Genomic DNA, 20,096 nt, shown 5'->3' with positions numbered 1-20,096 from the left:
GATGTTTCATTTGCCTTTAGAATATTTTTCCTCTGCGGGACTGAGTATGTTACAGTGCACAAAGATGTATTTCCATTTTTTAAAAATAGTGCTTTTCTTTATTTTTGCTGCTGTCAATTGTGGAAAAACTGTGGTTCTTATCAACATGGAAAATAAGACGTAAACAAATTAGATTCACGATTTATTGGAACTAATTCAAATGTTAATATCAACAATGCATCTACATTACATGATTTTGTGTTTTAGAAAATACAGCAGCAGAAGTGCGAGCTAGTGTCCTCATAAGTACAGCATAGATAAAACAGCTGTTGACATTCTGTCCTGCATTATAAATAAACAAATAAGTAACTATTATAGAAAGTAAAAAGATAAGGAGTGCTTCAACATCTTTACATAGGCATCCTGAAAATTACAGGAAGAATTACAAATTTAAAGAATGAGTTAAAGAAAACTTTACACAGTAATTTACATAAGACTTCTTGCACAAGGGCAGCTGTATTGTGGCAATTCCATGATGTGACCCTGAAGCATAGATAAAGTGGCAATGCCGCACAAGCAAGGTGGTCTGATTCACATTTCTCCCAAAGACAAAGTTTCCTGTTATACAAGACCTATCAAGACACTTGCTTGAATGCATTCTCAAAAGGTATCACATAAATGCAAATATGTTCTCTCCCTTATGTACAATGTTTTCTCTAAACCTTGAGGGCAATATCCTCGAAGAATTTTAGCTGCCTCACCATCACAGCATAAGCTTGGTACTTCTCATCCCCCATCTGGTCACGAAGGCACAGCTGCAGTGAGAGAAAGGGATGCCAACTGTGATCATTAGGAAACGAAAGACAGGTGAAACATTTATATTAAACTCTGGAGACAAACTTATTCCACCGCACACGGAAGTTAATCTATTCCAAAGGTATGATGAGAAGTCAGTCTAATTCAAGTCTCATTGGGCCTCATTTGTTAGTGAACAAACACTGTCTGTGTCAGAATGCAAACAAAGAAATTATTCAGTCAATACATTGATCTCATTGACCAATGCATTAGAAAATCATTGTATGTGACTTGTACACCAGGCTTACAGTACACGTTTGTGACCCCCTTTACCCTTCCTGCTGTAAAGGTGCACAATGCATTTCATTTAAAAAAAAGCATAATACCCTTAAACATTTGCAAAGCATTGTGCACACAATGCCAAAAAACACACTGCTCTTGGTCCTATTTAGTTGCTCTCCCTGAGCACTTTTACAAGTGTGGGTACAGTATGATTTGGTGTGAAATGGTTCACTTCTTTAAAATCTTACTTCTCGTTTGGTTTCATCCTCCTCCTCCATGATTTCCAAGACTCTGTCCAGCAGCTTGACCCCCAGGCCCTTCACCACATCTGTCCTCAGATGTTCTATGGCTCTCCTTATCTTGGCTAGACCAGACATGGAGCCTTTTGGAGAGAAAAGCTGGTTGAACACAGGGAAGCTCCAGAACAGCAGACTGATGACTATAAACTTTGCCCAAAGCATCTAACCTATTGGTATTTCACCAAGTGACAGGTTCTCTGCTTCCCCTCCAGCCTTCCCATGGAGCACCAGGGTGTCTCTGTACTTCCTGTTCAGTTTAAATTCTGGAAATGCAGAGGAGCCAAATCTGCCTTTGTCCACCTCACTCACACCGTCTCCAACATCCATTCTCAAAGTTTGGGTCATCATATGGACTAAATCCTGCATGTCGTTGGATTCAGTCTTCCTGTAGATGACCCACAAATCATGGATTATACAGCAAATTCCCTCAAGCAATGGGAAGCAGTAAATATGTTAACAAAGACTTTCCACAGCTAAAACTATGGAGGACAAAGCCGTACGGTGACTATATTTGAGTTGAGGTGAGTTGCACTTCATGTTATTTTCTCTTGTCTTGGATGCTCTCACCTTTCCCTGCAGTCTCCCTCTGAACGTTCGGTAGAACTTGTGGATGAGTTGCACTCATCTTCATCTGACCTTCGCTCCAGCATCTTATCCTGTTGTATTGAGACACGTCCCATCATTATGACACAAACTTCAGCTTTAAATTCACTGTAATATGCTCAGATTAGCCTCACATGGTACATCTAGCCTTGTTTTGTCACACTGGTAGACATTAAAAAAGTGCAGTTCTCTTTTCATGACTGAATGTCACAGCAATGGGAGGTCAGTACCCTGCTGTTGGTCGCAGTGATAGTGTCTGAAACAGATCTGGTAACTGGGACACTGTAGTGTTCGTCCTTGGTGGAAGTGACATCATAGGATGCCCTCCTTAAAACACTACAACCTGTGGAAAAAACAGAAGTAATCAAGAAAAGTCTTAAATCAACTATTACCACATTTGTTTTGTTTTGTTTTGTTTTGTTTTGTTTTGTTTTGTTTTGTTTTGTTTTGAAGCCTCCTATAACTTTAGTTTTACAGTTTTGTTGTTATATTGTAGGTTCAACTATAATTTTCCATTTCCGACAAGACAGTAAGTACCTGGTTGACTGCCACTCTCTTGGGACTGTCTCAGTCTTCTCCTCTCTCTGGCAGACAGAGGACGATCCTAAAAATACGATAAACCCACATTTTCTGTGACAGATAAAGTGCATCTGCTGATTTCAGCAAGAATACACCGACATACCAAAACCATTCCCTTAAGCACAAAATATTCAAAACAATGTTTTAATATTGTTTATAGATACTCCATTCAACTTTCAATATAAAATTCAAAAGCTATGGCCTCAAATTACTTACACTTATTGAAGAATAATTCATAACTTGTTGTATTTTAAGATTGCAGAAATGTTGATTGTTGATTCAGGTCCTAATTTTACCAACACCAAATGTGTCTTATGCAGAATGGATGTTCAGAAAAATACATCTTCACAGTAATGTTGCTGTACACGCTGTGCGAGTGGAGGAGCACCATCACCTGTGGCAGTGGTAAGAATCCGTCCTGACAGGAGCTAACTGATGTGGAGGTTGCAGCTACACCAGATTTCTTGCTCTCTGTACTCTTCCTGCTCCTCTTCCTCACCTCCACGGCTATTTTCTCAACAGGAGGTGGAGGTAAAGGTCGAGGAGCAGCCACCTTGGACAAACAGAAGACAAGAAAAGATCAATAAAAATTAAGATAAATTCAGATTAAATTAATCAATTTATGGACTGTTTTTTTACCTTGTCCTGATCTCCAAGTGTCCATCTTTTGTCCCTCCCTCTGTGCTGCTGTGATACAGCAGGTTCTGATGAGAAGTACGGAGGCGTTTGACACGGAGTAATCAGACTCGGCTTACTGGCTGGTAAGGGAGAATCCTCTTGAACAGGCTCCTGAACACACACAGTTACACTTTTTCCATTGTGGCAGAAAGAGAGAATTTCTTGTGCTTTGTGTCACTGGATGTTAGCAGTGCTACAGTCATCTTATGGCCTTTATTCCGGCAAGAGTTCACAGAGTGAGGACAAGAAGTGTAATGCTCACCAGTGTTTGAGGGAATGGTTCTAACAGTTTTTCAGTAGATTCTAGGTTTTCCTGCAACCACACAAATGATCACACGTTAACAACTAAAACAAGAATACTCCATAAGCAAATAACAGAAATACTGTAATATTACCAAGAGCACTTACTTTGATAGCTGAGGTATGGTGTTGTGTTGGAGCACCCTTGAGAACGGTAACAGTATCATTTTTATTATCTATATTCACTTCCACAGATGCTCCAATATTTTCTATGCTGGATTTGCATGCAGGTTTTCTCTCACAGATAGAAAAAGCAGCCTCTCTCTCCTCCCCTATCATTGGGTTCTGCATGTCAGCCTCTTTAAGTAACTCCACAGTATCATCTGACATCTGCCTCTCCCCACAGACAGAAAATGTGTCCCCAGGATTTGGCGTGGCCTGTGGATGAATGTCTAACAATCCATTGGATGCCCTCCTCTCGTCTCCTCCCCGACTGCCAACACCTGATACAGACTTCAGAGGGGGCTTAACGGGGGAAGGAGGGGGAGAGGGATCTGGTTTCCTTCTTCCCTTGCTGTCTTTGTACACACTGTGAGTCACAGGCTCGTTACCAGCCTGGTTGTGTGACGCAACTGACTGGATCCCCTGCACCTGCCTCTTTGTCAGGTCCTCATCCTGCAGTTGGAGATCAATATCAATGTTGCTGACAGTTGCCACGGATGTGATGCTGGCCTTGAGAGCATTCGGTGAGGAGGGTTTGTGTGACAGAGGTGATTGGACTGGGGTGCAGTCAGTAGTGCCATTCCTAACTTTATGTTGTTGTGATTTCTCCTCTTTCTGAAGATGAAGAGAAAAAACAAAAACCATAATAATCATTCATGATTCCCTGCCTAACATCAGAACTGAAGAAACCTGGAAAACAGCCTCAACTGTATAGTCACTGGAGAAATCCACTGGAATGTTTTTGACACCTTACTACCTGATGACCAGGATAAATCAACACACAAACATACTGAAAATAAATATACAACAATAGAACTTGTCCAGGATTGGTTATGGTGTTCTGGACAACCCTGATGCAATGTCATCAATCTAAAAGGTATTTACTACTTGAATCCAACATTTGGCTTGCCGGCTTCAGTGCACTAAGTGAAGAAATTTTTAAATAACAAGTTTTTACCAAAGCAATACCCCAAGTGCTTACTGTGACCAAGTAGAAGTACTTTCACTGAGAAAGCAAAAAAACATCTAAATGAATTAAAAGACCCAACCAGATTCAAATGTATTAACATTTGAAGGCATGAATCTATTTGTAGTTAATGCGGGCTTTTTGCAAAGCACAGCAGCCTACTGTGACAATTAATTATTATTGCATTACCAGCCATAACAGTCATCTCCAAGTGGCACACAAACACTTTCCACTCAGGAGATTCTGGGATCATTTTAGTTCAATAACTAGCTTGAATGAGCTGGCAAAATAAAATGCAGTAAAAGACATGATGACAGGCTACTGTTCAAATCAAACCTTTCCTCCACATACTGAAACTTCACTGTTGAGTCTAACCGAAAATACCTGTGAGTTACTATTGGTCTGTTAAAAGATATAAGACATATAAGGCAATCATAGGACACACTTTGATAAGTGGTGGCACAGTAATTCAATACTGAGTGACTGAAAAACATAAAGCGTTATTATGGGAATACTGCACAATATTACTGGATTATAGCAGAGCTGTCTGTGTTAAACCAGCCTTGTTATTCTGTAGTCACTCACCCGTTTCACCCTGACTAGAGGTTCCAGCTGGGGACTTCTCTCAGGTTTTGGCTGAGATGACGCCACCGACGAAGCGCTGTTGGTCCTACAATCACTGCTGCCCCCCACAGCTTTCTTTTTTGACTTGGCAGTTATTCTGGTAAGAGCCAAAACAAACAAATTGAATAAGTATTCCAACTGAAGTATACAGAGACAAAAAAAATTGACCACCAAAGACAAAAAAGAAAAGCACTGGCTAAGATTTTTGCAAATAATAAATTGCTTTAAATAAATTAGAAATAACAGAAACACAGTCTGCTGTCAGTGTCACCTACTCTTTAGTGGCCTCAAGGAACATGGCAATTTGTCGTTTGATGTAGGGTTGCCGGAGGATAAGTTTGACATCAGGCCTGTCTTCAGGTCTCTTACACAGCATGCTTTTGATCAGTTCCCCCAGCTGGGGATCATACCTACTGGGCATCTGTGGCAGCTGATGAGAAAACCAGAGAAAATTCCTATTTAAAAAACATATCATAAATGAGACTTCAGGGTTCAGGAAAACAACGCACTGTATGAACCAGAAGAGAATCAGTTATGAAATTCCTGATCAAGATGGCTGAAGATACCAATCAAGCAGCTTATTCACCTCTGGTTATTTGGGAAAATACAAAACAATTCCCAACTTCAGTCTGTTTATGAAACTAAAAAAAATATTGCTGAACTCTTCTGACACTCTCACGAAATGACAAACTTCAGACTTGGATCAACTGGAAAAGCATGAATAAAGTCTTCAAAATATAACCATGCAAAGTTTATCTTAACAGAATATCAAATAAAATACATGTAAAAAGTTAAATCCCACCTTTCCTTCTACAATGCGATAGACCAGTGAGTTCATGTCCTTGGCATTGAAGGCATGTTTCAGTGTGGACATTTCGTACACACAGCAACCCAGGGCCCATACGTCTGACTAGAAAAAAATAACATCCATTTGTTATTTCAAGCGACAACAACTGTTAACACATTTGTAAAGCAGTTCTTTTGACCATTCACGAATAAAACTACACATAGTAAAAGCAGACAACAAAATTACCTTGTGGTTATAGGGTTTATTAGAGAAGAGCTCTGGACTCATGTAGTAAGGGGTCCCTATGAGTGTGCTGGCCATATCATTCTGGTTTTCCAATACTCGTGCGATGCCAAGGTCCCCAACTTTGATGATGTTGGTCTTCGTCAGGAAGATGTTCTGTGTTTTAAGGTCCCGGTGAAGAATGTTCCTCTCATGCAGGTACTGCAAAGCAAAACAGTGACTTCAGATGTCCCATTACGATATGAAGAACATAAACTATGTCTGATCCTCACATGGAGTTCACCTTCAATCTCACAACATACCTGGAGTGCCATGGCTATCTGGACAAACCACTCCACCACCTGCCTCTCAGGTAAGAGGTCGCCCTTTTGCTGTTTGAGTCGATGATAAAGGTCACCACCTTCACAGAAACCCATCACAATGTACAGCTGGCAGTCATCTCCTTCCCAAGACTCCCTGTATGTCACAATGTTAGGATGTCGCAGCTGGGATAGAAGCTGTGCCTCCTGCTCAGCGGCACGCCGTTCACGCTTGGAGGAGGTGATTAAATTCAGCTTCTTAATAACATACTGGGGGAAAGACAGGCAAAAAAACAGAATGTCACTCTCCTTGACTTGGAAAATAAGGAAAACATGTCATTCTATGGTATATTTGGACATATGAACAAATACAGAACCCATAACACTATGGAGCCTAACAATAAAAATGATCAACCAGCTTATAGGTCTAATTCACATTTACATAATATTTATGTACTTTTTTTTGTTGTTGTTAATTTATGGCTTAAATTCAAACCCCAAAACTTACTCTACGGGAGGGGAATTAACAGTCACCATGATGTTCAGTACTATTAGTCATGCAGCTACAGCTTCTCAAGGCTGAATAGGTTCAATTATATTGTCCTTGTGGGATCAAGCCCTTCGAGGAGTCTTTGGGGACCACTGGAGACAGGAAACAAATTTTCTCAGTTGTTCAGACTGAGAGTTATTGCCCCGAAAATAACAACATACATTGTTATTAAAATAACACACGGGTTTGTTTTGTTATGTCTTCCATCGAACTGGATGGGTTAACGTTATTAAAGCCGCTTCATAAATCTCAACCGTAATGTACAAGAGCGTGAATAAATCTGAGGCTTTAGCTAGCCGTCTTAAGCTAACTTTAAGCTAGTTGAACTTTAGCTGGGTCTTTGTAGAGGCAAGCCACAAAATTCAATTGTTAACGTTGTACGTCACTTATTTTAACCGTTATGGGACTGTACTGGATTCCTCACACACGTTCCGTCTCTCACCTGTTTTCGGTCTGTTTTGTGTTTCACCAGGTTCACTTCCCCATAGCTCCCTTTCCCAACGACCCTGATGAAAATATAATTATTCTTCATTCTTCAAAATGCCTCATAACGCGACCTGAAACGCTGAAACGTTACACGGCATTCCCGCCAAGAATAGCGACTTTATTTCGTCCCATACTCCAGCTGCATGGACGCCATAAACATATGAAATCTGTGTGCAAAACTTCGTACTGGTTAGCTCCAGTGCCAGCGACGAGATTTTGAAAACGCAGGAAATCAGCAGCAGTCGAAAGCTTTTCGTCACTAGGCAACTGACAGCTCTCTGCCGATGATGGGGAGAGGGTCCAACCGGAGCAAACACCTCTCCGTCTACGTCACAGCGACACCCAGTGTCTGAGCGTGGACACCACAGCAGCTGCATAAATAAACTACAGGAAAACTGACCCTAAAACTACAGAAAAAAATGTCCCTGCTTTCTGTTTAGATACTCTTTATTTACAAATATAGGGGAGAAAAACAAACTATTTTGTGGTGTACTATTCCTTACCTGCAATTGTAAAATGTCAAAATAAAGTAGTATAAAAGAGGCCTGGATGTGATAACACAGGTCTGCTTCACTTAGCCAGCATACACAATACCAGTTTTTCGAACTATTACACTTAAATGAGATGCAACCGCCATTAATGACAGGCAAAACATGAGTTATACCTGTACTCCTGCTATGAAAAAGGCAAACCTCTTCAGTGCAGGGACTTTAAGAGAAAACATCAAATGTTCACTGTAAATGCCTTGGGCACTGTCGTGAAACCGGTCCGTGGCGCAAAAACAGGTTGGGGACCGCTGCCATATAGAGTTTGTGTAGAATTTCCATGAATTTCATCTCGTCTGTTTGGGTCATATAATCCACTAGATGGAGCTCTAGACCACCGTAAACAGACGTCAGCGTACCAAAGCGGTGCGCACCTGGCAGGGTGATTAGCCATGGAGCAGTAAGTCGTATGTGCTTTTTTTCTCGGATTTATTTTGAGGTATCGTCACAAATAAATTAAATCGGGTTTCGTATTGGTTTTGTTCTGTTATAAAACGAAGATACAACGCACATTGCCAAGACAAAAAACGTAGATTCAGTTGAGCATGGACTGGGACTCGCGAAAACTAACAAATGCAAATGAGTGAACTTCAAATTATAGAACACAGGAATACAAGATAAATAACATGCAACATAGACTAGATGTTAAGGATAAAGGGGGGAAAGGCAGATGATAGTAATGACACCTAGTTATACGGCTTTTCTCTGTGTTTGTGCACCGTACCACGAGATCAAAATCTTTTCAATACATTATTAGATTGTGTGGTCGAGAGTTTGAGAGATAATACCTACAACTGCAAGTCCATTAGTATGGTCACTATGACCTACAGTACACTGCGACCACAACTAATTTTGCAGCCGTGTTTAATATTCACTCAGTATTTATTCTTTTGCACTATTTGCTTTCCATTACACAAACACTTGACTTGTGTATATATCAATCAAACTTCAATCAAACTTTATTTCTATAGCACTTTTCATACATAAAAATGCAGCACAAGGTGCTTGTACATTGTTGGTCATTGTTTTTTCTTATATATCTTTTTATGCAGACTATTTTGTTACCTATTTTTGTGCGCATAATAGTTTATCAGCTTTAATAGTTTTGTTCAGCTTTGTGGTCTTCTTTTGTAGTGTACACACATTTAACCAACAAAGCTGATTCAGATTCTGTTCATAAGTACCAACAGTATGAGGAGGGGTCATTCATTATTTCTACTGTCAAAGCCGCACACCGACAGCGACTCACCGCCAAGCCTTTTTATCTTGAAGTACAGCACGGGGGTTACGTGTGCAGACAGGTGACCAATCCTGTAGCAGAGGTGTTTACCTGTGAGCCACAGCTCGCGCGGTGATTTGTCCGTTTGCCGTCCCGCCCTGCGGTGACGTCAGGAGGAGCGGTGCTGGTGAGCTTGCGGAGTACAAGCTCAGCGTGAGAGCGCACCGAGTCGGACTGACAGACGGACAGTGGACGCGGCTGTTGGACCTTAGTGACAGTTAAATTTCAGGTAGGAGTGACTGTTTCCTCGCTGTCATGACACAAACTTTCAATTCCGACGCGTTCACTGAAGATAGGGGGAGGCTGGAGCGAGGTTTCCTGCTCGGGGCTCTTTGACAGCTGCTTTTCGAGTAACGTGTATCAGTTAGGAACGTTAGCTAACCTCAAACGGCGTTTTATATGGACTCCGTGGTTATGTGGACTTCTTCGCTTAGAGGAACTCTCGGAGGGGGATTTACTGCATTCAAAACTATAACTATATTTAGCTTTGCCACAGGGAAGACTGCTGAAGTTGACATCAGCTGTCAGTTGTGCAGATGTCCTCTTATTCACATCAAGAGGACCACTGTGTCACTGAAGCAGCAGCTTCGAAGATACTGACATAAATATACGAGGGGCTGAAGAGATGGTGTCTTCTTCTGCGCTCTAATAAAGTCAAGTTTATGCTGTATGGTCTGACCACCATTGAGTTATGCCTTGAGAGAGCTCTGGTGGTGTTGTTATTCATCTTTACAGCATCCGTAATCGTAACCCCTTCCCTCATTTCTCATTTCTCATTTCTCCTTCCCTCTTTCGGTTTCTCCCTTTCTGCCTCAGTTCTCTCTCTCTCTCTCTCTCTCTCTCTCTCTCTCTCTCTCTCTCTCTCTCTCTATCGCTCTCACACACACATGCACCTCCTCATCTCTTCTGTCTATGAGATCTTGTGAGGAGAAGTCTATTCATCAATTAATTAGCTCACTTTGAGAGGAGATTTGCTGTGCGTCATTGACACCAGCTGACCAGCTACTGTTAGTAAATCTCTCAGGCAGCCAATGGGTGCATGATGATGGGAATGGGTGGGGGTCAGGGGGGTATGCAGTTTTGGATAGGCACCATGGCAAGCAGTTGACAGCTGTTGAGGGAAGGCTTTTGATTAGCTGGCTAGTTTTCTGATTCCTCTACAGTAATAGTTAATGTTGACTAACACGTTAATAAGCAAGAGTGCTGCTTCACTGATCTCTCTGTGCTCATGCTTTTAAACATGCTGCTCTTGGCAGGCAGGAAAAAGCACTGGCACGCCACTGCATCAATTCATCCGTTTGACCCACTGAATCATTTTTATTTGTTGTGCTAAATATGTGAATGGAGTTTTGTTCTGCTGGCTCCAGATTTTTTTTAGCTGCATTTCACCCTCGTTGATGTGCATCTTTCCGCTTGAATTCCAGAGAGATAATAAAGCTGTCAAGGTAAACAATAACAAGTGTTGTGAAACAAACATGTAAAAAGAAATGCATTATACTGTATAACATGCGATCCAAAACCTGGGCAGCTGGATGAGAAAAGACTGCTCACCATTGTTCTTCAAGCCAGATTGCAGATTGGTGGTCTGAAAGCATTAAAAGATCAGAGATGTTGCTATGCACCTAACTGAATGAAGCCCTGAAAAGAAGCAGTCAAATAAAATCATTTCAGAAACCATTTGGTTTGCAGTGTAGTGAGTCTGCTTCAGAGGAAATGCAGTCCTTTGGCACGAGTCCTTGTTCATAACTTGGCAACAGAATTCCCTACAGTTTGGAGCTGTGCCACACATTGTCTGCTGAGATTTGGAATGATATTAGGTTAGCCAAAGTCAATATGTCTGTGTGTAAAGACAAAAATCAGCACTTGTTTTCAGCACTTTTGTAGAGATGCGAGCCACCCGCTTCAGAAAAAACAAATGAAGTTGTCCAGAGATGTTAGTTTCAGTGTAAGTTTGTCTGTGTGTATGTCTGATTCTGTGTGTGTGCATGTGTGTATGCAAGTGTTGTCAAAGCATTTTAACACATCATTGTAAATTGAATTTCACGGCCAAACAGCACAGCCTAAATGTATGTTGTTTCATCACACTTAACAGTGTGTGTCTGTGTGTGTCTGTGTGTCTTTTCTGTCCACTGCACATCACAGGAATGGGAAACCAGTGAGTACAGCGACTGTCTTCTGTGTAAAACGAGGGTGAATGCTGCATGTCACAAACTACTCTGGAATGTGGTTATGGTATTGTGCATTTCCCCCTCTCAAGCCTCTTCAATCCTGTTGCTTCTTGGGTTTTGAGCAGCTTATCTTCACCTGCTGGCCAAAAGTCGTGTCATCAGTGGACATGGAGGGGCTTATTTCGGCCTTCTACATGCTCATACGATACCTGCATGTGTCTCTCCTCACTACTCTCCCATGTTTTTTGAAAACTTGCCCCCATCTGCCCCTGCGTGTCTTAATCTTGAACCTGTTCACAGCATTTGCCTGTTTGAAAAACAGACCCCCACCCCTCAACATTGTCCTTAACGCTCCGGTTGCTTGAAATGTATTCGAAAGTCGCTTAATGTAAAACATATCCAGATGTTTTTGCCACTGAAGTGAAATCCAAGCGTTATGAGTGAGATTTAGGTGCATGTTGGTATTTTCTGGGTACACAGTTTGTTACCTGTAGATTTCTAAAACGAACACAAGCAGTGGCAAGCAAAGGTTGATGCATTCATACAATTAAAATGACTTTGATGTTCAGTATCACCCATTCTCAGTGCATGAATTAACATGAATCTCCATGAATCTCCATATGAGTAAGGTGAAATGCTACAAACAAGCAGTATGTGAGAGGTATTTTCACTCTTACTCTGACTTCAGTGTCCTCAAAACGGTCTCGGGCTGTTGCGGTTATTTTTAGCCTAAAGGTTACTACTCTTTAAACAGGACAACTGTGATGCCCTGCCTAAACAATGCTGGTCAGGAGACGGAGTCGCAGCTGCTATTTTTGTTTTCAATTAATCCTGCTTTCTTTTTACTGCCGATCATTTAGCCCATGAAATGCTCAAAATACTGACATGTCTCTATCACAGTTTGCCCAAGCCTGAAATAAGGTCTAATTTAACAGTCAAAAGGTTTCAAAATGTTTTATGGGGGGGTTGCAATCAATTTAGAATGGAGAAAATCAAGCAAAGCTTCACATTTAAGAGGCTGCAATATCATATTTGTACTGACTGAATAATTAATCAATGATTATTTGCAGAATTATAATAAAATATTTCTGTATTGACCACACAGTCAGTCAGTTTCGGCACAACAAACTCTCCTTGTAACCAGACATTAGCGAACCTAAAGAATCTCAACATGAGAAAACACAAACATCGCTCTATGCTTTGCATAAAAACTACCCTGTATTCTGTTGTGTTTGTGGAGTACACACTGACCTACCACAGATCGTTTTTCAATGAAAACACTGAGAGGAGAAAATCATGCTTGGTAATGGATCCTCAGTTTCCACACGAAGAGGCTGCTGTCAAGTTGAAGATAGAGTTACAGTCTAGTATGTGTTGTTTGTTTATCCCCTACAGTACTTATTGAACTACAGGAACACAGGCCCTCGGGTTTACCAGCAAAAGTTTTACACACATTTGACTGGACTTCCTCTTACTGCTTCCCCCAAGCATGTTGCTTTGCATGCTGCTAATTTAGAGATACTTCCTTCTGCTTCAGTTGTTTTAAATGGAATGCAAATTGCAGTGGAGGAAATGATGTATGACTCAGATATCGATTTAAATGTTCAACTGTAAGCTTTGTTCCTAGTAGGTTTGGTGGCATTGTTCACACAAGTTTTTCCTCCAATCATGAACCGAAAAGAGTCCAAGTACTTGTGAACGGATATGACATTTAAAATCAGACCTATAGTGATGGAAGCATTGTACTGTATGCAGTGTATACCTGATCAGGTTATATCATTTTTCACTGCTTCTTGTGTGTGATATGTTCTTTCTGATCCACCAGATGCTCTCGTGTTTTTTTTTTTTGTTTTTTTGTTTCATTTTTTTTAAACTAAGCATAACACTCATAAGCATAACAGCCAGCCGTCAAAGTGACTTGAATGACTTCCACCTTAGTCGCCACCTGCCATTAGATACTAAAGCAATTTAGACTGTCAGATACCATAGCAGCTCCTTTGGGTTTCCATGACAACAGGTATGAAGCGGACTTATGACATTAGTGAAGGCAGAGAGAGAGCCACCATGTTTGTGTGTGCGTGCGTGCGTGCGTGCATGCGTGCGTGCGTGCAGTCTATGCTAGTGTGTGCATCGGTCAGTGACTGCACCTCAGTGCAGCTAGAAGAGGCCATGTCCTGTTAACATTTATTATGAGATAACAGCAGCCCCCCCCCCCCCCCCCCCCCCGCATGTCGCTTAATGCCCCACATACACGCAATTTAAATGAGCCAACTCTGAACCCATAGGAAAATTATTAACCATTATTATATTGTCTTTAACAAAATGTCTGTGGTACAACCCAGAACAATACATTACATCATTTTGTATAGACCCGAGTGTGAAGTTGCCAGGCAGGCAGCAGGAACAGAAGAGGAGTGAGGCATGCTGATATGAACAGGGCTATTTTAGTCTTCCAGGTCTGGAGTTAAAGGCACTTTCTGAGTTTAGATGATGATAGCAGTGACAGCAGGGTCCTTTGTGATCTCACTCTCTCTCTCGAGAGAGAGTGTGTTGAAGACAAATATGTTAGAAATTCCCCTGAGGAAATCTGAGTAAGTGAGACAAAGTATTAATATTGTTTGTGTTTTTTTCTAGGAGTGTCTTTATACTCTATACCTTGATATGATATTTGTTTGGCCCAGTTCAACTTGAGCATTACATAAGCTCAGTTAAGTCAGGCACACATTACAGATAAGCTGACATTTCATAGACATATAAGCTTTTGAGATTCTGTGTTTGCTTGCTGAGTCTGCTTCTTCAGACTGATGTTCAGGTTTCAGTCACAGCATTAGTAGTTTGACTATACCAGTGATACACCAAAGTAAGCACCAGGTTTGATTGAGTCATTGACGCAGTCCTCATCAGAGCCAGGGTTTTATGTTGCTTTGACACGAAGCTGAACCATGGTGTACTTGAAGTCATATACTTCTACAGCAACAATCAAGTCACCAGAGTGACACTGTAGTTTACTTATTAACTTAGTAGATATTGGCCATGACTTTTAGCCCTCTTTATCACGAGTTCCACTCTGGTTGATTATTAAGATGCATGACTTGCAGGACATAACATTTTATAATATATCCAAATAAAGAAGTGAAATTGTATATTTAGACAAGATCCTCTGCACTGTCTGCCATATTGAACCTTTAAAAAGTAACCACAGCATAGCAGCAGCCACTTGGGATGGTGCTGAAAGGTAACCACCCCGAAGCTTCAGATGCTGGCCCCTCATAAACAACAGTGATCCAGTATTTACCACTGTTTCAGTATAATGGATGATATGCAGCCCGAGCCTGTGCTCAGTACCCTGTGTCATACGATATGTTTTGTGTGAAAATTGTATAAGAGAGGAAGCAGGATTTACCGCATTCTTAAGTCACCTGAGACACATGCAACTGTCTGTGCAACAGACTGACCAAATTGTTGCAGCAGCCTGTTTGTCAAGCTGGCTGTAACACTGTTAAGTAGCTGTTCCTTGCCTGCACCTGTGAAGTAGAAGTTATCCTTTTGGCCAGAAGACACTGGACTGTGCTAAGCAGTTAGTGAGTCACTTGTCATTGTTGTGACTTTTACCTGCAGGAAGTGCTCTTCTCTGATACACAGCCACAAGGCTAATGAAAGGCTATTGAATTGCTTTTGTGCTTGAAAGATGCTTTGCAAACGTACCTGCCTTGCCTCACAATAGAGGATATGTCAGATGTTTTTCATACATTGCATACTATTAGTGTGTCATCACAAGTGGCAAAGAAGCTAAGAAATCCCCTGACATCAGCAATCCCAGTTATTTAAAAGATCCTTACATTAATACAGGCAAACATTTAAAAAAGTGAGCAGCACTGTAAGGACAGTATTTACCACGGGTGGGGGATGGAGGCAGTTAAAATTTTGATATTAATGAGCATTTCCTCCTTATCCTTTCTCTTCACTAGTATTGTTTCCGACCGTACCAACAAGAAGATGCCACTGGGTGACGATTGCCATGCCTGGAAAAAGAAGACCACAGATGTGAAGGATCAGTATGACTTCAAAGAGATCCTGGGAACGTAAGTGTGTCAGCGCCATGAGCAAAAACCCTGTTGTGTTTCAGCTTTGTACGACAGCTATTTCACACTCTGGGAAACATTGCCACAGTCTGAGTAAAAGGTGTGTGTTTTTGTGTTTTTAATCATCCAGTTAACGCATATTTGTTAACTGTTATCTCAGTTTGGAGGAAAGACCAAAATCTTACATTTGTCTTGTTTCTGATCTCGAGGCTTTTGTATGGACTTTCTAAATATCAGGCAAGTATTTGGGCAGATAATCATTGCTGCTTAATGACTGGATAGCCCATGTTTGGTAAGGAGTGATTGGCCATGAATTTATGACTGTGCAGCAAGACTCCTGACAAGGCTTTGGTGTCATCTGTAAATGTCTCCCTGCCCCAAGTATATTAATGCTGGGCTGCTCCTGTTAGTGTCCCTTGATAAACAGCTTGATGCTTAATCGGAACATAGCAAGCTCTAATGTGAACCTGATGTGGTGCGAGCAGCACACATGAATGTTGTCATGCCATGCATTATGACTGCTCACATCACCTTTTATGTTAACGCAAGCAGCTATTTTTGTGCAAAACTCCAAACACTATTTCTCACAGTAATCAAAGGGATATTTTCCATCAAGTAAACAAGATTATTTGGGAGTGGGCAGTGTGTGTAGTCTAATGCAATGTATTACACCAACCCTGCAGTAAATTTTCAGTACTGGAATAGCCTTGCAATATATCTTTGTGAAGCTTATAATGTTCACTTTCGTTGACACAGTGTCATCATAACCCTGTTGATTTACCTTTCTGCCACACTGTCAACAAACCAGCCACAAAGCATGACACGGAAAGGCTCATATTCTGCTGCCTGCATGGAAATGAGTGAGAATGATAGAGAGAGCATTAGAAAACACCTTTTAGGGAAATGTAGTTCACAATGAAACAGCACCACTCAATATACAGCCTCATAACTGAGCACAGGGTTGAGTCAAATCTGACACGAACCTCGCTGGGCTGCAGTACTGGATTACATTAGATTGTAGAGGCGTAGTTAATAAACTTGTGACTCTAACAGCTAAACTATACCTGGGTGATGCTGTTGCTAACTTGAAAATACAAACTGGTGCTTAAATCAGACTTTTAAGTTTGAGTTTATTTCCAACACTTTAACTGTCACTATAAAAGATAAATGATATCTAAAAACAGTAAAGAGTTTAACATGACATTGGTTCCAACCTTGGATTCTACAACCCTGATTCCAACAAAACTGGGACACTGTGCAGCACATAAACAGAATATGATAATTTGCTAATACTTTTTGACATATACTCAACTGAAAACAGCACAAAGACATTATATCTAACGTTTGACCTCATCAGCTTCATTATTTTTTGTAAATATCTTCTTATTATGAGTTTGATGCAGCAACATGTTTCAAACTCGTTGGGACAGGAGCAACTAAAGACTGGGAAAGATGCGGAATGCTCCAAAAACACCTGTTTGGAACATTCCACAGGTAAACAGGCTCATTGGTAACAGGTGATAGTATCATGATTGGGTATGAAAGGAGCATCCTGGAAAGGCTCAGTCATTCACAAGCGAGGATGGAGAGAGGTTCACCACTTTGTGAACACATGATTGTATAAAGTATATTAGTACATGGACTCAGGATGACCTCATGAAACCATTGTCTGTAAAAACAGTTTGTTTGCAAATGATTGTGTTCTGTCTTTATTTATGTTTTACACACAGTCCCAACCTTTTTGAAGTCAGGGTTGTAGCTTCTCTGTCACTCACTGTGTTTATGTGTGCGCAGCTGGCGACTGCATTTGGGGAGAGGGTGGGGTGGCTTTTTTACTGTGAGGCATGAGTTTGGTTTTATTTTGAGGACAAGATTTCTTTTTTGCAGGGGCAATATTAATGCACACCCCAGCCTATGTAAAAGAAGCACAGCTGTTATGACTAATGATTTCCCACCCAGGTAACAATACGCTATCCCACAGCAAGCTGGGAAGTAGCTTCATACAGCGATACATTGGATTGGTACAGTGGGATCAGTATGGGCCAGAAACTACATCTTTGTGCAAATGTTTGTTTTTTTTAGGGTTTTTTTTTTTTTTTTTTGGAACAGGCCAGAGTCTTTGATTTTTTTTTTTGCAAATTTTTCATCTCTATTTCAGTCTAAAAAATGTATGACATGTATGACAGTGTTTTCCTCATTGCAAGACCTTCATAGGTTAAAGCCCATATCAGCATTACTTTCTGAGAGGAACATTATTCTGTGGAATACTGTTCTGTTTGATGCGTCTGTGCTGTGCTGTGTCTATGTCTTTGCTGCTCTGCTTTTCTTGGTGCTGTGGAATCTCTCATAAACCTCTTAACTTTTGAGGACAGTGTGTTTGTGTTTGTGTGGGTGGGTGTGTATGTGTTATCCGTTGTCTCAAAACGGTCATGCTTGGTGTTCAGAGTGCATGATAGCATGCCTATTGCTCATCATTCGTAGAGCCGTAACTCATTTGCTGCATCTTCTCGAACCCGACTTATATGGCATTCTCTTCTATATTTATGCAAGTGAGCAGGAACACCTTTCTGGTAGCTATACACTGCACTTGCAGTATTTGAGCATATTCCAGCACCAAGACAGGACCATATTCCTGTCCTCTGGAGTTCCTCCTGGGGTTGATTCAGTCCTCCTGCCTAAATGGTCCTGCTATCCATCCCACAGTGGGACATTTGCCCAGCTTTCCCAAATTGGCAGACGCAATTTGAACCCTAGTTTGTTCTCAAAGACCAAATTGCTGTGAGAGGGATGAGCAGTTAGATATAACTATAACTTGTTTTCTAATCCCTTAAGCATGGATACTGAGAGTCACAAGACTGGATGTTTACCAAAGGTGTCTGACTTGCACCACATGTGTTTATAGTATATACACATGTGGTGCAAGATATACATCCACATCCTTGTTAGTCCAGGATGAAGTTACATACTGAATCCAAGATGAAACTCAGCCTTGTTTTGTGATTTTATGAAACTCACTGTTGCTTCTTCAGTCACTGATGCACAGAGGGCAGAACAAACACTGTAAGGACCTAATCAATAGGACTTAAAATCTGAAGGAACTTAATCACAGTGCAGACATTGCTACTAAAGCCCTATTCGCATGGGACTAGTATTGCCAGGGACCTCATGTGATTTAGAAACACCCCCCCACCCCCCAACACACACACACACACACACACACACACACACACACACACACACACACACACACACACACACACACACACACCTGTGTTTCATGTGGCACATTCGCATGAAAAGCCTGTATTTTACTCAACTGACATTATCCCTCAGATATGATGTCAAGGCTGCTCTGCGTAACTTCTGCTTCCTGAACGTCAAGAGCAATGAGCCACCTGAATTTGCACCCAAAATGCCCTCAAAACTATCATTTATAATTACTAACAGCCTCTGTAATTCTCAGTCAGGAAAGGTGCAGAAAAACACTCTAATAAAGGCAAAACGTTAGTTACTTCCAAGTTTAATTCTGATTCCTGTCATGTTTACATTGTTTTGCTGGCACCCTATGTACAGTGTGTAGACAAAAGTGGGATGTCAGGTACAGGTAAACATACGTGGACATGTTTTCCCTTCCTTTCAGCCCTCTCATTATCATCCCTCCAGTTTTCCACCTGCCCCCAGTGTAGGAGCTGAGCTTGTTTATGGACAGATCACCAGCTCACCGCATCAGCTGTGTTCATTTGCCATTGCTGGATTGTTGTCTTGGTAACAACAGGAAACACTTTCCATAATGGACTCAAACAGTCACTATGGAAACAAAGTTTTTGATTTGCTATTAATAATCCACCACTGGGTGCATATGTGCGCATTGTGCAAGAGATAAAGTCGCTCTCTCTTTTACAAGAAAACAGGAAAAAATAACACACACAGACATGTCTATAAATGTGCTCATGACATGACATCATCGGAAACAAACACTTCGTACATTTGATGATTTTTTTGCAAATGCCTTTAGTGGTGCAAACGTTGATGATGGGGAGATTTTAAACTATAGGTACCAGTGGCATGTAGGGTTTACACTGTCAATCCCCTGCTGCTGCCACATGTTTTTGTAATCAAAACAGATGGGAATTAATAACGCACAAACAGGCGAAGGCACTTTCACTGCAATCAACTCAAATCCTCTTTAGCTTTGCATCTTTTCTCGTTTCTGTTACTTATGTTAATCTATTCCTCTCTCTCTCTCTCTCTCTCTCTCTCTCTCTCTCTCTCTCTCTGTTGTCTCTGTCCAATCCAGCCACAAAACCAAATCCCTGCTGTGTGAAATCCAGCTCCATTATGGCTTATGATTCCTGTCACCTTCTCTCTAACTGTTTCCTGCTTTCACAC

The 20,096-nt window shown here is 41.1% G+C and overlaps 2 protein-coding genes across 3 annotated transcripts in view; one reads left to right on the top strand and one right to left on the bottom strand.

The window, feature by feature from the left end:
- Window positions 1–164: 164 nt before the first annotated feature.
- On the bottom strand, window positions 165–7,953 carry nek4 (NIMA-related kinase 4). The gene is made up of 16 exons (XM_070958804.1): window positions 7,590–7,953; window positions 6,601–6,867; window positions 6,302–6,499; window positions 6,071–6,178; window positions 5,544–5,698; window positions 5,230–5,365; window positions 3,624–4,292; window positions 3,478–3,528; window positions 3,177–3,326; window positions 2,932–3,090; window positions 2,496–2,562; window positions 2,189–2,301; window positions 1,923–2,011; window positions 1,523–1,740; window positions 1,305–1,438; window positions 165–794 (listed from the first exon to the last, which is right to left on the bottom strand). The coding sequence occupies exons 1-16, from the start codon at window positions 7,677–7,679 to the stop codon at window positions 696–698; spliced, it is 2,703 nt and encodes a 900-aa protein (XP_070814905.1). The 5' UTR covers window positions 7,680–7,953; the 3' UTR covers window positions 165–695.
- Window positions 7,954–9,570: 1,617 nt separating this feature from the next.
- camk1b (calcium/calmodulin-dependent protein kinase Ib) overlaps window positions 9,571–20,096 on the top strand; it is a 35,976-nt gene continuing 25,450 nt past the window's right edge. Inside the window, exons 1-2 of one of the 2 annotated variants that reach the window (XM_070958629.1) lie at window positions 9,571–9,686; window positions 15,594–15,707. In XM_070958629.1, coding sequence (XP_070814730.1) covers window positions 15,622–15,707 — 86 coding nt within the window. In that variant the 5' untranslated portion in view covers window positions 9,571–9,686; window positions 15,594–15,621. Of the gene's footprint in view, window positions 11,613–15,593; window positions 15,708–20,096 lie in introns of both variants that reach the window. The other variant, XM_070958628.1, reaches the window with a different exon arrangement.

The sequence above is a fragment of the Chaetodon trifascialis genome, chromosome 3, assembly GCF_039877785.1.
Source record: "Chaetodon trifascialis isolate fChaTrf1 chromosome 3, fChaTrf1.hap1, whole genome shotgun sequence".
Taxonomy (NCBI): Eukaryota; Metazoa; Chordata; class Actinopteri; order Chaetodontiformes; family Chaetodontidae; genus Chaetodon; species Chaetodon trifascialis.
Note: the sequence above shows the minus strand (reverse complement) of the source record. Positions and strands in the feature narration are given on the sequence as shown.

Excerpts from the sequence above, each read along its gene's own strand:
- nek4 (XM_070958804.1), bottom strand. The coding sequence starts at position 7,679 with ATGAAGAATAATTATATTTTCATCAGGGTCGTTGGGAAAGGGAGCTAT. Across the intron at positions 4,293-5,229 it reads CTCTAGTCAGGGTGAAACGG|AAAGAGGAGAAATCACAACA; the intron begins GTGAGTGACTAC and ends CTTCATCTTCAG. Across the intron at positions 2,012-2,188 it reads TCACTGCGACCAACAGCAGG|GATAAGATGCTGGAGCGAAG; the intron begins GTACTGACCTCC and ends TCAATACAACAG.